The sequence below is a fragment of the Alligator mississippiensis genome, chromosome 3 (genome assembly GCF_030867095.1).
Source record: "Alligator mississippiensis isolate rAllMis1 chromosome 3, rAllMis1, whole genome shotgun sequence".
NCBI classification, from domain to species: Eukaryota; Metazoa; Chordata; order Crocodylia; family Alligatoridae; genus Alligator; species Alligator mississippiensis.
This window is the reverse complement of record NC_081826.1, coordinates 285,177,307-285,194,983: the sequence shown is the minus strand read 5'-3', so window position 1 is coordinate 285,194,983 and position 17,677 is coordinate 285,177,307. Positions and strand designations below refer to the sequence as shown.

Genomic DNA, 17,677 nt, shown 5'->3' with positions numbered 1-17,677 from the left:
AAACAGGATGCAATATAGAATATGTTCATATTCCATTCCTTACAAGTTTTATCTTAAAGGCTATTTCTTATATTGACCTAGAAAGTAGATCAATTAAATCTGGCACTATCAGACTTTTTTAACAGATAGTGATTTTTGTGTTATGTGCACAGAGCAAGAAACATTGTAAGGGAAGAAGTCTCAAAGGAATGACAAGATTGAGCACTGAAATCCTATACTGTAATGGGATACATTTTTCACAGACAGTGACAAATTAAGAAGAGACTGTATTGAGTTTCTTCTTTGTTCAGAGACCTCAAAAATATTATGCCCATGTGTTAATGTTTGAACCCACCCTCCATTCTTACTACATTAGTCCTGCTTACAGTCATTTTATACAGAATCATGTGAGTAATCTGAAACATGTGTCAAAGTATGTGTTCCTTATTTACCAATTATTTAATTAGCTTCATTTTTTCTTTGAGATACAGGCAATGCAATATTTTTTTACTTCCTGTATTTATGTCTCAACTGGTATATGCCAAATATTTAAGAAAGTATATAAATGTATGCTATTAATTTACAGAGGTTGTTAGAAAAAATACCAGTAACATCAGAAAAGAAGGTTCTCTTCTTGCTACATAGAGACGATGCCATCACTGATTTGGGTAGAAAGCAAATAAAAAACTGATCAAGGTTGAGATAGCTGAGTGAAGTATCAGTTCACTAGGAACTGCAGACAATTAAAACAGGAGCTGAATACAATAAACTTGATTTCAAAATCAACAGTATCATGTATTTATTTTTGTAGAGTGTTTTCCATATAAACATTAACTCAGTAAACCACTTTGGTCAAAATGCCACATTTATAAAGTTAAGTATTAAAAGCTATGAACTAAGCATTTAAAGCACATTTTGATATCATTTATAATCTTTCAGGAAACATACTGGGAGCAAGGAAACTTTTAGTTTATCCTACCCGATACCATATTCCTTGCATACAACAGACCCCTGAATAAAAATAGGCACTTTGGCTAGGGACAGATTATACATAAACTGGTATAAGTGATTCGAAACCAGTTCAAGTCTGTAACACAACAAAAGTTCAGTGCACATAAACCACTTTCAAAATGGCTGAAACTGGTTTAAGATAAGCCTGGATGGATGTAGTATCAGACTAAAATGATTTAGGTTAAAACGGTTCATTGAACATCTGTCCCAGATCCCCTTCAGATTCAAGTTAACTCATGATCTCCCGGCATCCCAGGATGCTTTGCACCTTCCCCTAACGTCCTCCTCTGCTCCCCCGCCACTTTGCAAGGTGGCTGGCTAGCTTTCGCCCAAGCTCTCCAAGCACACCTCTCATGGAGGTGTGCTCTAGTGCCTCCCAGCTTCTGGCCTGGGCTATTGCAGGTGGCATTTCTGAAATCTAAAGTGAATGTCTATTCACTTGCTTATCGGTTCAATCTATACAGCGTAGACTAACCTGCAAAGATTGAATTGATTCATTTTCAGGCCTTTTGACTGTCTGTACTTAACCCTTGCTTGAAAAGACAGAATGAAGAAAAAGAAGCAGACTGGCTAAATTCACTGATAACATCAAACTATGGGGAAGTGTGGTCACACTTGATAGGCTGGCGATTCACGCTGACCTGGACAGGCTCACAAAGTGGACAGATCAAAACCTGATGACATTCAACACAGATAAATGCAAGGTGCTCCACCTTAGGGAAAAAAATCCACATCACACTTATAGGCTTGGCAGTACTACACTCACTAGCACCATGACCGAAAGAGACTTGGGGGTCATGATTGACCACAAGATGAACATAAGCCACCAATGTGATGCCACAGCCAGGAAAGCAAACAAAAGCCTGGCTTGCATCTATCGAAGCATCGTAAGCAAGACCCAGGAAGTGTTTTTTACCATCTTCTTTACTGTCTGAGTCCCCAGAGCCTGGAATAGGCTCCCACCCAGAAGTGGTGCAAGCACCTACTCTGGACACCTTTAAGATGCATTTGGATGCTTATCTTGTTTGGATCATTTGACCCCAGCAGACTTTCTGGCCCTTGGGCAGCAGGCTGAACTCAATGATCCTGCGAGGTTCCTTCCAGCCCTAATATCTATGAAATCTATGAAAGAATCTTTCTTTGAAAATCCTGGTATTGTAATTACCCAGGGAAAACACAGGCAGCTGCAGTTGTGGGGGAGAAAAACACTGCCTGCTCTGTTAACCCCTTAGTGACAGGACACTAAGTGTGCTGACTGAGTCAAAATGCCCACCCCCTCTTATCTTTTGAGCTGACCTGGTTGGGCAGCCGGAAGTGCCTGCCAACTTCCACAGAGTAAGCCTCTGTCAAGAGAAAGTGTCCACAGCCAGTAGCTAAGGAGCCCTCCATGTAGCATGTGCAGAATTACTTTCTCTGCCCCCCAGCAAGCAGAGGCTTGTGTAGCAGAAGCTGATGACACCAGCAGCTTTAATTTCCTTGCTTAAAATGTGCATCCTGATTTCCAGCAGCTGATTTTTGAAAAATAGGTGTGTGTTGTATATAAGAAGGTACAGTATGTTATAAAAAAAACTATTCCTGCTCTCTACATTCAGTCAGTGGCGGTATATTATGATGAAGTACATGAGATGTCTGGACACGTCATGGAATAAGAGTGCTATTGTACTCATTAGCATGGAGATTTTTCTCCAACTCACCCATTATACTATCTGTCCCATTAGCAGGTGGTGTGCAGGAAGAAGCGCTGTAATGATTTGTACCACTACGGTGGAAAGTGGACATTGGAGGAAGACTGGAATTGATGTCTGCTGAAGAGTGTGATGGGTAGCTCTGTGGAAGACAGAATAAAAGTAGAACATTTAAAATAATGAAACATGAAAAAGCATAGGATGGTTCATTCTGAGTTGCTACACCATTTCACCCAAAGGAGAGAACAGGTCTTGTTGTCACAAGACAAAGACATGATTAAATTTTTCTACTTATATTTGACAGCTTCAGAAGGATATACAAGTATATCCGTCTACAAATATTTGATGGGTATGAATATGTAGGTTCATAACTGCTGCTAGTGCAGAAGTAATGGGAGGAAATTGAGAAAGAAAATGTATGCTACATATCAGAAAACCTTTGTGACAGTGATAGCTATTAGTTGGAGGAATAGTCTCCCGAGGGAGGTGGTGAAAACATGTTACTTGTGACATTTAAAACTAGACCTGACAAGGCACTAGAAAATGTACTGTAAGGAAACAAGCTGGCACAGAAACAAACTAGTTGATCTAATGGGCCAAATTCTTTGCCCCACTATGGCTGTTTTGTGCTGCATTGTAAAGCTGGTGTATTAAGGTCTCCAAGAAAGTGTAAAGTGGGTGGTGCATCAATGTCATGAGCAGCTTTCTGGCCTCATCTGTACACAGGGTTGAATTTCTTCAACTAAAATTGTGACATTGCATTCATTTAGTTAAACTTCACACACAACTTCACTTCTGAATCCTCTTGTTTCATTTCAAACTAGCTTAAAACAGTTTAACGTGTCCAGATTTTTTCTTCATGCAACATTTTACTTTTAGTTACATCAGTATAACTTATTTGTGCAGGTAAGCCCCAGCACCATGGCTCGCAAAATTTTTGGACTTGGAACACCCCTTTTTTGACTCAAAGCACCCTTCCATAACTTTTTGTGATTGAGTAGCACCTCACTTCAAGAACTAATATATTTATTACAGTTCTTACCTGCTTGCAGAGGGGCTGGGCCATGGGGGGAGGGCAGTGGTCAGGCAGGGATAAGCCTGTATTTATCTCCTCACACCTGCTTATCTCCTTAAACATTGTGGCACCCACCAAAAGATCTCATAACAGCCCAGGGTGCCTCAACACCGCAGCTGAGAATCACAGCCATAGAGCATCCTCATGTTTTAGCCCCCAGGAAAGGGGATATTCCTAAGAGAATGTTTAGAGGACAGCTATGCCTTTGTGATTGCCGTCCATTGTTATAGGACATTGAGACTAGGAGCAAACTAAAACAACAATAACAGGGCAACAATACAGGAAGGTACGTCAATCCAAACTAAATGACCCACCGGTTTACTGTATGTAAGACATTTTAGTTTCTTAGCAAACAGCACACAAAACAATGGCCACCATGACTGGTAGACTTTGACTCTCCAGGTGCTCATTTACAGTTAGGTCAACTGGGAATGGCCTTTGGCATGAATCCGGAGCAGAGCTTGAACTCACTGTTCCAGAATGCATTAACTGCTCTGTCATGTTGCCAATATGAAGTTAGCTTAAAGTAATCACTTTTTTCTACATCATGTAGTACAGTGCCAACCACAGGCTTGCTCTAAACAGAGAATCTCCACTATGACATTGTTGCTTTCTTAATGTTTATTATTCTACTACTCTTACAATACTTTTCATATTTAATTATGACATTAAATATGGTTACCTCTTATTTTAAAGTTACGTCAAAGCATGTGAGTCTATAATATAATTATATAGATTATACAGGTAAAACCTATATTCTTTCTCCAACAAAGCCAGCCATCAAGCCTAATTAAAGTGTGAATAAAGTTTCAGGCTTTGACTCACAAGCCACTTCAGCATTATACAATCTAACAATCTAACAAGTTAACAATCTAATTGGCTAAAATCATGTGGGTGAAGAGGATTTGTCATATGGTCCAAAACAAGTAAACAATAATTGTTTAAGTTGACAGTCTAACTGTAAGTGATATCACCACTGCTTGACTTCTGTTCCATGACACACAAACAAATTGCTTCATGATCAGCAACTAAGAATTTCTCATTTCTCAAGGGAAGGAATAAAAGGGCTACCGCCAAACTTATCAGGAGAAACACAGCATCTGCCATAAATTATAGTTGGACAGAAATTGTACTTAATATTATAAGCAACTTAATCATTACTATAATCCCTGAGAAAATAAGAGTAATAAACATCCCATTTTTTGGGGCTGTATTTAGCTCTGCAGCAGTTCCAGTTGAATCAAAGACATTGAAACTTCCTTCAGTTTCTTGTTGCGCTAAAACCAAAGACTTCCCAGTGCAGCCCCAGTACAAATGAGGTAGGGAAGCAATTAAAATACTACTTTCTCCTCCCACTCCATGCTATCTGATGTTAATTAGTCTAACGGGAAAAAATGGATAATCTGAACCTGACATTCAGAGGCGTTGAGAGCTCGCAATTCACACTGAGGTCAACAGGTTCTTACTGCCTCTAAAAATTAGGTTAAATAATTATTCCTAGACAAAAATTATACTGGGTGTGTCTACATGTGTGCTTTAATGTGCAGTAGCCTAGTTTACCACTCATTAGAGTGTCACGGCAAAAACCATGCTAATATGCTAATGCACAGTAAAAGTAAGCTACTGTGCATTAAATGTCACTAAAAAACAGTGTGCTTTTGCTAATGTGCATTAGAGCAGCCTAATGAGCATCTAGTTAGTACCTCACATTAGAGGTACCAAATTTAATGCACAGTAACAAAAGTGCATTAATGAATGTGTAGACACACTCACTGTCTAGGAGTTAAGACTGAATGCCCCTATAATTAAATAACAAAAATGGATAATGAAGGCACTTGGACAACCTTAATTCTGTCTTGTACTGACATCATGCAAGAAGCAAATAATTCTGACTAATTAGAAAACACTTTTTTTTAAAAGACAGGTTCATTTTTTCCTCTTATTCCTTTACTATATGATGGAGTTAAGGTTGTTTTGTGTCCTTATGCCCTTGGGCATATTATATAGATGTGGCTTATCAACTATTTGATGTATCAAATTTTAATTTATTTTTTAACTTTATCTTAGTTATTTATTGACCCTGTGGGATTTGAGATCTTGAACTTCTTGAACTATTTTTTCAGATCACAAAACTAAATTCATAAACTTTTTACTTTAAAATGGAACCCATATTTAATTTTATGGAGAAACAAACTCTTCCAAAATTCAGCCCCAAATGAGCAACCCTTTTCTCCCCTCTGCCTACTGCTCCTTTTCCTTAGTCTCTAAAAAATGAAACATGAACAGAGATTATGATGGAGTTGCACCAAAAGAGCAAGAAGAAAGGATTCTCTGGGTATGTCTATGTGTGCATTAATGTGCTGTGGTTATTGAGCATTAAGTTTAGTACTTATAAAATAACAGGTACTACCTAAATACACAGCAACCAGTGCTACTGTGCAGTAGCACCAGTGCATACTTCTTAAGTGATGCTAACATGCAGTAAACTAATTCTACTGCGCATAGTGCAATAGCATGGCTTTTGCCATGATGCACTAATGCTCAGTAAAATTAGTTTACTGTGCATTTAGTGTTGGGTGTAGACATGCCCTCTGTCTCCCACAATTATAAAAGTGTATATGTTGGAGAAAGTAAAACCCCTTCTCCTTTTATCAGCTTGCTCCTTTTTCTTTGCCTAAATAAATCTTTTTTAGTTTCTAATGAAACGGGAATTGGCACAATCCTATTCTATTGGTACTGCCTCAATTTAATGGTGATATTAGGGAAATACTCTTAAGTTTGTGCCCATACAAGGTCTCAGTTTGCCCTAGTCAAATACCATTGACTGAATTAGCCCTAGCAAACCAACACTCCAATTACAGTTCCAGGGTGTCCTAGTCCTCCTGCTGGGAGCGTTGTGGGATTGTGTCGTGTAGCTTTGGAACCAGGGTGGTTTGTGTAGTTTCAGAAATAGATTAAACAAGCACTTCTTAGGATGGTTTGGGATAGGGATGGTCCTGCCTCGAGCTGGTGGCTCTTGATGACCTGAGTTTCCTTCCAGCCCTATTTTATATGACTCTTCTAGATAGGTAAGTAGCATATATGTGGCTAAAGTTACCATGTAAGAGACATTTAGGTCACTTACACAGAATATAGATTCCACGCCCTCTTAAACAGCTCACCTTACTCTCCTGAGCATGCTACTATTACCATTTTCACTCTTTTGCAAACCTGTTCTGCTCGAGAAGGCTTTGAAAAGATTTCCTGTTGGTGGGGAGAGCAGGGATGGGGCAGGGGCACAAGGAGAGAGGAGGTATGATTTAAAATCCTCATATGACCTAAAATACTTGTAAGTGGCCATACAAACTATTTACCCATCTAAAGACAGAGTTGATTTTAGGCCATGGAAACTAAGGAAACTAGCTTTACAGGAGAAAGGTGCAATTCACTCATAATAAAATATTTTTTAAAAAGTTTCTTACTGTTTTTTTGGAATCTTACTTTGTAAAATATGTGATATATATAGAATACACGAGGGTGTAATAAAGACTGCTTAGTGCCCTGAGTATGGGATGCCCATTTTATTCACATGTAACCAGTCTGTGACTGAGTTTCATAGTTTGTAGGGTCAGAAGGGACCTTGACAGATCATCAAGTCTGACACCCTGCCATGGCAGGAAAGAGCACTGGGGTCAAACAACCCCAGCAAGGTGTTTATCCAGCCTCCTCTTAAAGACCCCCAGGGTAGGAGCCAGCACCACTTCTCTTGGAAGTTGGTTCCAGATCCTAGCCGTCCTGACTGTGAAGTAGCGCCTCCTAATGTCTAGTCTGAATCTACCCTCTGCCAGCTTGTGACCATTATTTCTAGTCACTCTTGGTAGTGCTCGGGGGAACGGTGACTCCCCCAGTGCCTGCTGTTCCCCTCTGACTAGTTTGTAACAGGCCACTAGATCCCCCCTCAGCTTTATAGAGTTATAACCAGGGATCTGGGTGTTTGTTTCTGGAAAAATGGAGTAAACCACAGATTTTGCCTTTTACCAGAGGGAAACACAGATTTCTTGTTTTATCAGAGAAACGTGCAGATTTTGCAATTTTGCAATGAGCTCCCTGCAGGCTGGCACAGTTCCAACCTACAGGGAGCTGGGAGCAAGCGGGAGGAAGGCGGTGAGACAGGCAGCCTGCAGAGCAGCTCCAGCAGGTAAGTGGGGGGAAGAGGGGGATTGAGCCGGGTCGCGTTTGGAGCCCGGGGCTGCAATGTGTGGCTGCAGGGCCCCAGCGGGGAGCAGGATGGGGCCACAGGTGGCTCATCTGCAGGAGGGAGAGGGCCGGTTCCCCGTTGCTGCGCACACTCCTGGGAAGCAGGGGAGACTCCCCGCAAGATCTGTAGGTGGGGCAGGTGCAGGCTGCAGACTCCTGCCCTGCTTCCCTCCCCCAGGGCCTCTGAAGCCCAGCAGGCATGACCTGGTGTAGCAGGGAACAGCTGAGCCATGCAGGGATCTGCATGCTGTCCTGGCAAGGCACCCTTTGCATGTGCTGCTGCTTTGAGGGCCTCAGCACTGTGTGCAGGAGGTGCGGAGCTCGCAACGGCGAGCAGCTTCTCCATATGGCCCCTCTGCTCCCTGCCGCATCGGGTCATGCCCACCATCCCTGGAGAGGGATGCAGGGTGGCAGGGAGCAGCAGGCCTGCACCGAAAAGCTGCTTGCTGTTGCGATCTCTACCCTGATTCCCTCCCCTGGGGCCTCCGGGACCTGGCACAGCAGGGAGCCATGCAGAAAAGCTGCTCACTGCTATGAGCTCCACACTGCTCTGGCGATGATCCCCCTGCCTGCAGAGCTGATCCCCTCAAAGCAGAGGCATGCACAGGAGGCATGTTGCCAGGGCAGAACGGAGCTCACAGCAGCGAGGAGATCCCCACGTGGCCCAGCTGTTACCTGTCATGCCGGGTCATGCCTGCTGGTCTGTGGAGGCCATGGGGGGAGGGAAGAAGGTGGGAGCCCATGCCTGCAGCCTGCGCCTGCCCCACGTACGTATCTGGGGGGCATGGATGTTGAGGGGAGGGAATGAGAGGCATGAGCAGGGCCACAGAGGTGGGGCTGTGGGGGGCCTTTAATTTTAACCATGGATCTGGGGTTTTTTATTAGAGAATTCGTGTTTTTTAGCAGAACATTTGCAAATTGTTATGAGGGAAAACCAGGATCCCTGGTTATAACAGTTATCTCATAATCAATAAAAACTCTGTATCACTTCCTGTCTTATATATTTCCTCTCTCCACATGCATGTACACATGCTCCTTTCTTTGTTCCCTCACATGCATCTCTTACCAAACGGTCATGCGGATGCAGACTGCAGTAGCTACTTGACTGTGGAATATGAGAAGAATTGCCCAACATTCCTCCATAACCAGGCTGATTCATCCCACTGGAGGAGCTCCATGGGTCACTGCTGTGATGACCATCTGTAAAGCAGAAAGAAAATGTGGCTTTTCTGAAAGCTCTAAATCTTGGTTATAAAACAGTTTAGCTTTGTTTTCTTATAAATAACTAGCCTAACAGAGCTTGATCTGCATATAATGTATTTTTGTTTGGGTTAATTGCTTACATTAAAAGACAGCAACCATAAAATGGATGCTATATATTGCTTGTCTGTCCTAAGGGCTACACAAATGTAACATAAAAGCATGCTCTTAAATAAAAAATTAAGCCAAATGGAACAATAGCAAATAGTACTATCATCTTCACTTATTTCAAGCCAGTTATTTAACTTTAAGATTTTCTGTAGTTCTGGTCTTGCTGTTTTACCATAAATTTAAATATGTAAACCCCAAGTTACCACAAACTTCAGTTGGAGCAAACTATGCGTTTCAAAAGAAAATTAAGTGTTTAAAACTGAATTTGGAATGATCTAACAATTTTTGAATAATGTATCCTGGACACACTGGATCTGGTGCATCATTGTAATTTTTTTAGGCTTTTGTTTTTAGAGTTGCCTTATCTACACTGTACCTTCTTCTAGGGTTTTAATAATTCAGCACCAAACATGCACATCAATTGCATTGCTGAGTGACTTTATTGTGGTATAACAAAATACAAGCTGCCCTTGAGATGTGAAAAGTTCACACCTGAAGTTTACACCTGAAGCTAAGTCCTTAAAAGGGGTGGCTATTCTCCTTACATTTAACTAGTGATTTAGGCTAGGGATAGACATTTAAAAAGCCTGAGCCTGAATTGATTCAATCCTTGCAGGTTAGTCTATCCTGGCTATACTAAATCAGGTTGTAACCCAGACAGACATGTGAGAAATGCAGGGACATGCCTGTAGTGGCTCAGGCTAGAAGACAGGGGGCACTAGAACAGCCCTCCTGTCCCTTCCACAGGGCTGAGCTGAGGGAGGCGGGGCCAGGCACTGGCAGGATGCTCTCATTATTCCCTTCACTCCTGAGCTGCCCAGCAGGGAATGTTTGTCACCCCTAACTCAATATTTATCAACTCATTAAGAAAATAGAGGCTCTCTCCATTAACTAATGGAGCTCTTCTTATACAGCTCTTCCAAGGAAGAAGATTAAGCTACCTGTTGATTAGCTCAAAAAAGTCTGTCTGCTTCAGTCCTCTCCCACAGTGCAGACCGGACCATAGCCAGCACGTGGTCTGCTAGCTAATGCTGAGGTGTCTGCGTAAGGCAGAAGGGAGAGGGGAATTATCCCTGCCTATCAGGGGGAAGCCAGGCAAGTCTGTGCCTGCAAGTCTGTGCCGAGCTCCAGCCAGAGAGCAGGGGGGCGGGGCCAGCCCTGCTGGTGAGCACAGAGCCCCGCCCAGCCCAGAGAGCATGCCAGGATGCTGGGGTTGTCTGATTTATTTTAAATTAGCAAGGGGTCTGAGACAGATATTGCATAAACCAGTTTGAGCCAAGTCAGTTAAGTCTGATACTACATTCAACCAGGTTTATCTCAAACCGGTTTCAGCCATTTTCAAACTGCTTTATGTGCACTGAACATCTGTTCGGTTACAGGTTTAAACCAGTTTCTGATCACTTAAACTGGTTTATGTGTAATGTATGTCCCTAGCCCTAGCAAGGAAACAGTAATAATCAATATACCTTGTTTTTTTCCCCTTTCAGTATGGAATGCTCCCATAAAATTAAAGCCAAATAAACTATCCATAGGTACTCTGAATCCTATATCAGTAGAAATTTACAAACCAAATAGGATCATTAAAAAATTAGAAAAGATTCATATCCTGTATTAAAGTCTACATAGGTTTACTGTCCATAGAAATGTATTGGTTTCACTCTTTTTAAATGCTGTTAGGACTTTTCATTTTCACTATCTACTGCCTTCCAGCTTCAAGACACAGTTAGGTTATATCAAGGGTCATGACAAAAGAAGCACTGTCTGTAAAGATGTTTTACTATCACCGAGCGTGTCTACATGTGCATTAAGGCAGTTTTCCTAATGCACATTAAATTTAGTACTTTCCTTGTGAGGTACTAAACAAATGTCCATTAGGCTGCCTTCATGAACAGTAACGAATATGCATGGTTTTTAAGTGATGCTTAATGTGCAGCAGATTATTTTACTGCGCATTATCATAATTGTACTTTTTTTTATGTGGCCCTTTAATGCACAGTAAAATAGGCTACTGCATATTAAAGCACATGGATAGTCACGACCATTGTCTCGTTAATAGCCCATTTTGAGTGGTAATAAGGAATTATTACACTACTGCTGATGAAGGAAACAACCTAAAATCTGCTGGGGTTACAGAGTGGCAAGGCAGAAGCAAGTGAGGTGAAGAGGTAGAGGACACAGCCGTGAGGTGATGGCTTGCTGCTTCTAACAATCAGGTGTGATGGAGCACAGCAGACAAGCCTTTGAACATATGAATAACTGTTACCCAAGCCAGGTGGAACCGACTGTTTTTGCCTACTCTTGATGCAGCAGCTCAATCAGTCTGGGGCCTAACTGCCTGATTTCCTGGTGTGATACTAAACAGATCCTCTGCCAAGCTCCAGCTTTCCTCCTTGTGCCAGAACTAAATATAAAAAATAATGGTAGGGCCATGCCAAAATCCCAGATGTGAGCATGCTCAATTAAATCCCTCATATGTAATACGAAGGCATGCTTTGGAGACACTATAGATTTCAGCATGAAATTATTTATTTTTATCCGAGGTGCTAGTCTGGTGAGTCGAAGGAAACCGAAGTATAGATGTGTAGTTTCTATCTGCCACGCTGGTTCACTGAATCATAGAGTGGAAAGAGACCTCCAGGGTCATCTAATCCAAGGTGAAAGGTGATAGAAGAGGGAATCAATTTTATTCTTTTGGCAGAGGAAGACAAAGTAGAGGACATCTGAGCCTTGTTCCTGCACACACTTCTGAATGTGCTTAGGTGAAGATATCCAAGTAATCCTATTCAATTAAATGTGACTACTCGTGCATAAATGTTAAGAAGTGCATAATATGGTCCTAAATAGAGCAAAATGCGGACACCCCATTTTTGTCTGGGGATAATTCCAAAAAGTCTAGGTCTTTTGACTAATAAATTACTTGGAACTTTATTTTAATGGGATTTAAGTATGAGTAAGTGGAAGAAATACACTATTAGACTTGAAAAAATGAGTGACAGTGAATCTATAAAATCTACTAACCCATTTTCAAATAACAGACCCTATGCAGTTAATTAATTTATACTATATAATGCCTATGCATGTATATTAAGTTCACATGCTCTATACTGTAAATATTCTACGTTTTATAAACTCTTTCATACACACACATGTGCACACACATTTATACACAAAGAACACTCACCTGCTGTGTGCACATTTAGTATAATATATGTGCATGTATACAAACACATTGAAGAGTTGCCTAAGTAACTTAAATGATAAGAATTGGCTAATCTTTTTCATTATTCCATTTCATTACAGGATCAAAACAAGATGTTCATAGCCATAATGGCCAAATGAAGACTTGCAGGTCTCCATTTTAATGGTAATGTAACAGAGCAAAGGATGATAGTCTAGTCTGTCTCTAATACGTATAAGCCAAAATATGAATACAGAAAATGTAAGCACAATAGATTTCTCTTTGAAAGCAACATCCTACCTTGCATGAAGAAGGAGCTAGGAAAAGTGCTGGCTGCTGGTTTTGAGGATGGATAACCTGGTGAATCCCTATTGTAGTCGGCAGTGCTTGCTGACGGGGCATAAACCTGAGGAAAAAGGACTAATTTAGTATGCCTTTAGCAATGACTGAAGTATTTCAAGGTATGTTGCTTTAAAATAGAAGCAGGAAAGAAATATTGAGGGGTTTTTTTTTTCCCTTGGTCAGTTTAAATCAGTTTATAACACTACACAATACTTTTCTCGGAATACAAAAATCCTCAGCATTTGTGTGACTGGAAAATAAATGGTAACCTTCAGAAGAAACTCGGGTATGACATTTTCCAGCTTTACACAAGAATATTTGTGAAGGTTTTGCCAAAATATGTCTTTCAGCTGATACACTGTTTAACATATATATATATATATATATATAGAATAACTGAAACATGAAACAATATTGATTTATTATATGAAAGTACGATGATTTTACAATTTTAGAGATGCAAATGAAGGCGGTGCAAGAAGTCACATTTGTTCCCTGAACTCAAAAAATGTAATTTAGAAAACAGTGCTAACTAAAATACTGAAAATTATAAACATATCTTGGGATATTAAATTCCCAGGGTACTTGCTCCTTGCAGAGAAGCTTGAAAGGAGTACTAAAAAACCTGGATCTACACAAGACCACCAACACAGCATGTGTGTGTCTCAGAAGGGGGGGGGGGGAAACACTCTTTTTAGTACTTATTATATTTGTGTGTGCAACAAACTTAGCATGTGTGCCAAAAAACTAATTTACTTACATTTGTTTACTAATACACCAGAGATTTCTGTAATGTGCTTTTTACAAAAATAGCTCTTGTATTTTCTTGTTTGCATTTAATTTGACTGGGACAACATAAAAGAAAAAATCTGGACTCATAAGGTATAGTTTAACTTTGCATTTTATTTTGCTATATATGTTTAAATCCTCAGTTTTTTGTTTCTGATTAAAAAGTTCCTCTCTCCAGATGGTCAGGAAGACTGAAGCACTGTCATCATCTTGATGAAAATGGATACCTTCCTGCCTCCATTTTGAAGCAGGCAGCAGATCACAAAATTGGCAGTGAGCCTACTCTGACATTCACAGGTCACAGCGAAAGGAAAGAGAAATCCACCAATAAAATACAACTGAAAGCAACGTTAGAAAAAGCCCATCTACGTCCAGCCTGCATTTCACAAACATTACAAGAAAAATTCCATTTCTTCCATCAAAATAAACAGCACACAAAGGGCCAGAATCTGCCACTCTTACACCGAGTAACTTACTCTTTGAGTTGTCTGGTTGATTTCAACACGGCTATTTGATGAGCAAGATCCTACTCTACCTGAGTAAGGTTGATAGAATTACACTTTAGACAGTTTTGCAAGAAAATTCACGGATTCACAACAGAGGTTTTCTATCTGTATTTAAATATATGCTCACATATACCCCAAGGGAATTTTTTAAATGTTTTTATATTAAAAATATATATATTCAATAGATTGTAGCACCTTTCTGAGAAGGTATACAGGGCACTATACATGAAAAGTAAAAATATAAACTCTATAGTAACTTGAATGTTTTTTCGTAATTCAGGCCTGATCCCTTGAGGGCCCTCAACTCCCACTGATATCAATTCATACACTCTGCACCTGGCAAATTCATGAAAAAGAGAAATACATGTAATATTCAGAAGCTACTGATGTATGTTTATTTGCTTACTATAAGCAAACTACCAGTCACAGAAAGAGAAGACAGAAAAACTTGCTTGAAGATTTAATGTTAAGGGAAAAGGGCATAATATGACTGAACAATAGCAGAAATAAATCTATACCCAAGCTCTGTCAGCAATAGCCAGTAGTCACTGATCAGGAGATGCAGAAGAATGAACAATAGATGCAGGTGTGATTTAAATAATAGACCACAATTTTACTAATGTAACACTGAAAGACAGCCATCCATCTACACCCGGCTCCCATTTACCAGGGATTTAACATGGGGTCCAGCGTTAGGTTTCAAGGCACCAAACATGTAACCAATCATCTTTATTGGCCTGCCACTGCTAGGGGTCAGCTCTCTTTGCCACATCTGTGAAGACCTTAAATCCTATAAGCATAACATCACCAGCAAAATCCAGGGATTTATTTACCTCTGGCTGCTCGCCCTATTACCCTTTTACCCATACCGGACACCGGCTGCAAGCTGTGTCAGTCTTACCTTTCCTAATATAAACTTGCAAATTCTACTATTTTCAATCCAATTGTGCCTCCAGGACACTAAGGAAGACGAAGGAAAAAAAAACACGCGGTGGACTTCAGCCAATTTGGCCCTAGTGGGAGAAATTCCTTCCTGATCTCAGACCAGGCAAATGGTCAGCTGTTCTACATCCTGAAAACACAACCCCTAGGCTACTGCTAAGGAGAGGGAGGGTTGGTAGCTAACGGGGCAAAAGGGGCAAATACTAAGTGGAATGGAGAGGAGAGACAGGGGAGTCACGCAACCTGCTCAATCCCCTAAGCTCCAGCCAAAGGGAAGATGGAGGACCCAAGAGGGAGAGGGGTCAGCTCCTAACTTACCAAGCTGCTCTCTCAAATCTCCCCTTTCCAGACTCTTTGTCACATGCCCTCCCGTCTAGTCAACATCCCCTCCCATGATGCTGGATGACTGAGAGGAGGGGATTTTTTCCCAGCAAAATGTTTACGGTACCTTCTTGCTGCTATCACAGAACAATCATAATGACACAATGAAAATATTTAGAGAAGTCCTTAATGGCAGAATTAATGCTTTAACAATTGTCCACAGACAAAAAACACAAAATAGACTCAGACTGCATTACACTTAGTATATGGTACAATCGTTTTATAAACTACAGGCCAGAAAAGAGAAATGACATCCTAGTCTTTTATTCCAAACACTTCAGATACTGTTCATACTTTCAAAAAAGCAATGTGCCTATTGAAACAGACATGTTAAAGAAGTCTTCTATAGTTGCAACAGATTTTTTTTTTTTAAAGAGTAAAATGATTGACATTAAAAATTAGATTTACTGCACTGTGGCACTCACCTTTACTATAATTACCCCAATTCTAAAAATACGATAAATTTAACAATTGTGGGTTGTTAACATTCATTTTTAAGAGTGTCCAGTTTAGAACATGTTAGCCTTATTCTGCTGCCTTTGTGCTTTAAAATAACCTGTGGTAAACCACATGATGGTTTCTTAAATTACAGTATATATGAGAAAGAGATGTAAATATCAGTAACATTTAGTAACACTTTTAAAGTTGAAATAGTCTCTTTCAGTTACTCTCACACCCTTCCTCTCTTGCTTTTCCATGACTCTACAACTTTGAAACCTCTGATTTTTACTTAAAAATTTTAAAACGAAATTTGCCATTTTAAAAAGAGGGATTGCAACTGGATTTTATTTAAAGTTCTTTATTTTTCTGTGAATGTTGTGCTTGGGAAAGGTAACATGCAACAGTCCTGGCATCTGAAGGTCATCTAGCTACAGGATATGGGCAGCTACATTTACACTTCCTCACATTGTCTTGCCAAGGTCCTTGCCAAGGACCAGCCCTTTGCTGTGGACTCTTTTTCTGTGGAGTCCACGAACAAGAAGGTCAGCCAAGTACTGGAACAAGCCCACCAAATCCTTTCACAAAGCTAATTAAACAGGCATTAGCTAGGTACTATTGGCCTGAGCTGGATTTTAAGTGTTGACTTCAAATAATAAGAGTCATTTTTCTCCAGGATGCTCTCACCTGCCTTATCATCATTGTTTTCTCCTTGAGTTTCCAGACTAATATAACTCTAATTTGATAATGTTGTTCACAAGTGGACACTGGTACCAATGCCTCTCTGCAGAAGCAGCCAACAAAAAGCCAACAACAGACTTATCTAACAAGAGTGTTGTAATTTTTATCTATTAGAAAAAGATAGAAGATTGATCTTTTGTAATTAAAAAGTCTCATTTTCCCCTTAATTTCTGGCCTAGGGTCTGCACTTAAAAAAGCTATCCATTGAAAGCCAAAGGTCCTTCAAAGGTGGGTGCTATGATCAGAGTGGGAAAACGTCAAGACAAAATATTTAAAACTTTTACAGTCATATCACATGCAATTACATACAACACATTCCTGTTTGATAACAGTCCATGTATTAAATATACCTCACAGGGAGAAAAATCCTGAAGAATTAAGTGGAAATAAAATATAATGTGGAATTTACCAGACAGATTGCTGTTTTAATCCAAACTATCATGCAAAAAGATCATTACTCCCTGGAAAAATAAAGGGGCTGCTAACTAAAAATAACTCCCCCCCAAAATAAACAACCCCCCCTACGTCCTCTGTGATTTACTAATTTGTCTTGCATTAAGGAACAAGCTTACTTTACATGTTCCCACTATTTTTGACAAATATTGCCTTCCATTTCTGTGCTTTATGGTGCCTTTCTCTCCATTTTTGCTTGCTGTCTTCCCAGCTTCCCCCCTGCTATGTTCCCCTCCTTTTCCATGTCATCTCTCCACCCACTCTTCTTTATTGACTTGCCTCTTCTTTCCACTGACTCCCTTGTGTTCTTCTGTATGTGCAAGCAACAACCAAAGAAAACCTGATAAAACCCACTCTGACCTCTGAAGCTGCCAGTTGATAAAATGGATTGAGAAAGGAAAAGCAGGATACCACGGAAGGAGGGGGTGAAAAGGGCAGCACAAGAACCTGAAATGTTAAAAGTTTCTCCACCAGACATGGCTTTGTAAATTTGGTGGCTTCCAGTGACCCATCAGTGACAAGACCTGGCAAGTCCTAGTTAATGACATTA

General features: G+C 40.4%; 1 protein-coding gene across 20 annotated transcripts in view; it reads right to left on the bottom strand.

Annotated features, from left to right (window-relative positions):
- TCF4 (transcription factor 4) overlaps positions 1-17,677 on the bottom strand; it is a 351,863-nt gene that overhangs the window by 55,531 nt on the left and 278,655 nt on the right. For all 20 annotated transcript variants that reach the window (XM_014593968.3, XM_014593970.3, XM_019495923.2 and 17 more), the window contains 3 exons: positions 12,836-12,941; positions 9,053-9,186; positions 2,685-2,817 (listed from right to left, as the gene is read on the bottom strand). In XM_014593968.3, the coding sequence (XP_014449454.1) occupies positions 2,685-2,817; positions 9,053-9,186; positions 12,836-12,941 (373 nt within the window). The remainder of the gene's footprint in view (positions 1-2,684; positions 2,818-9,052; positions 9,187-12,835; positions 12,942-17,677) is intronic.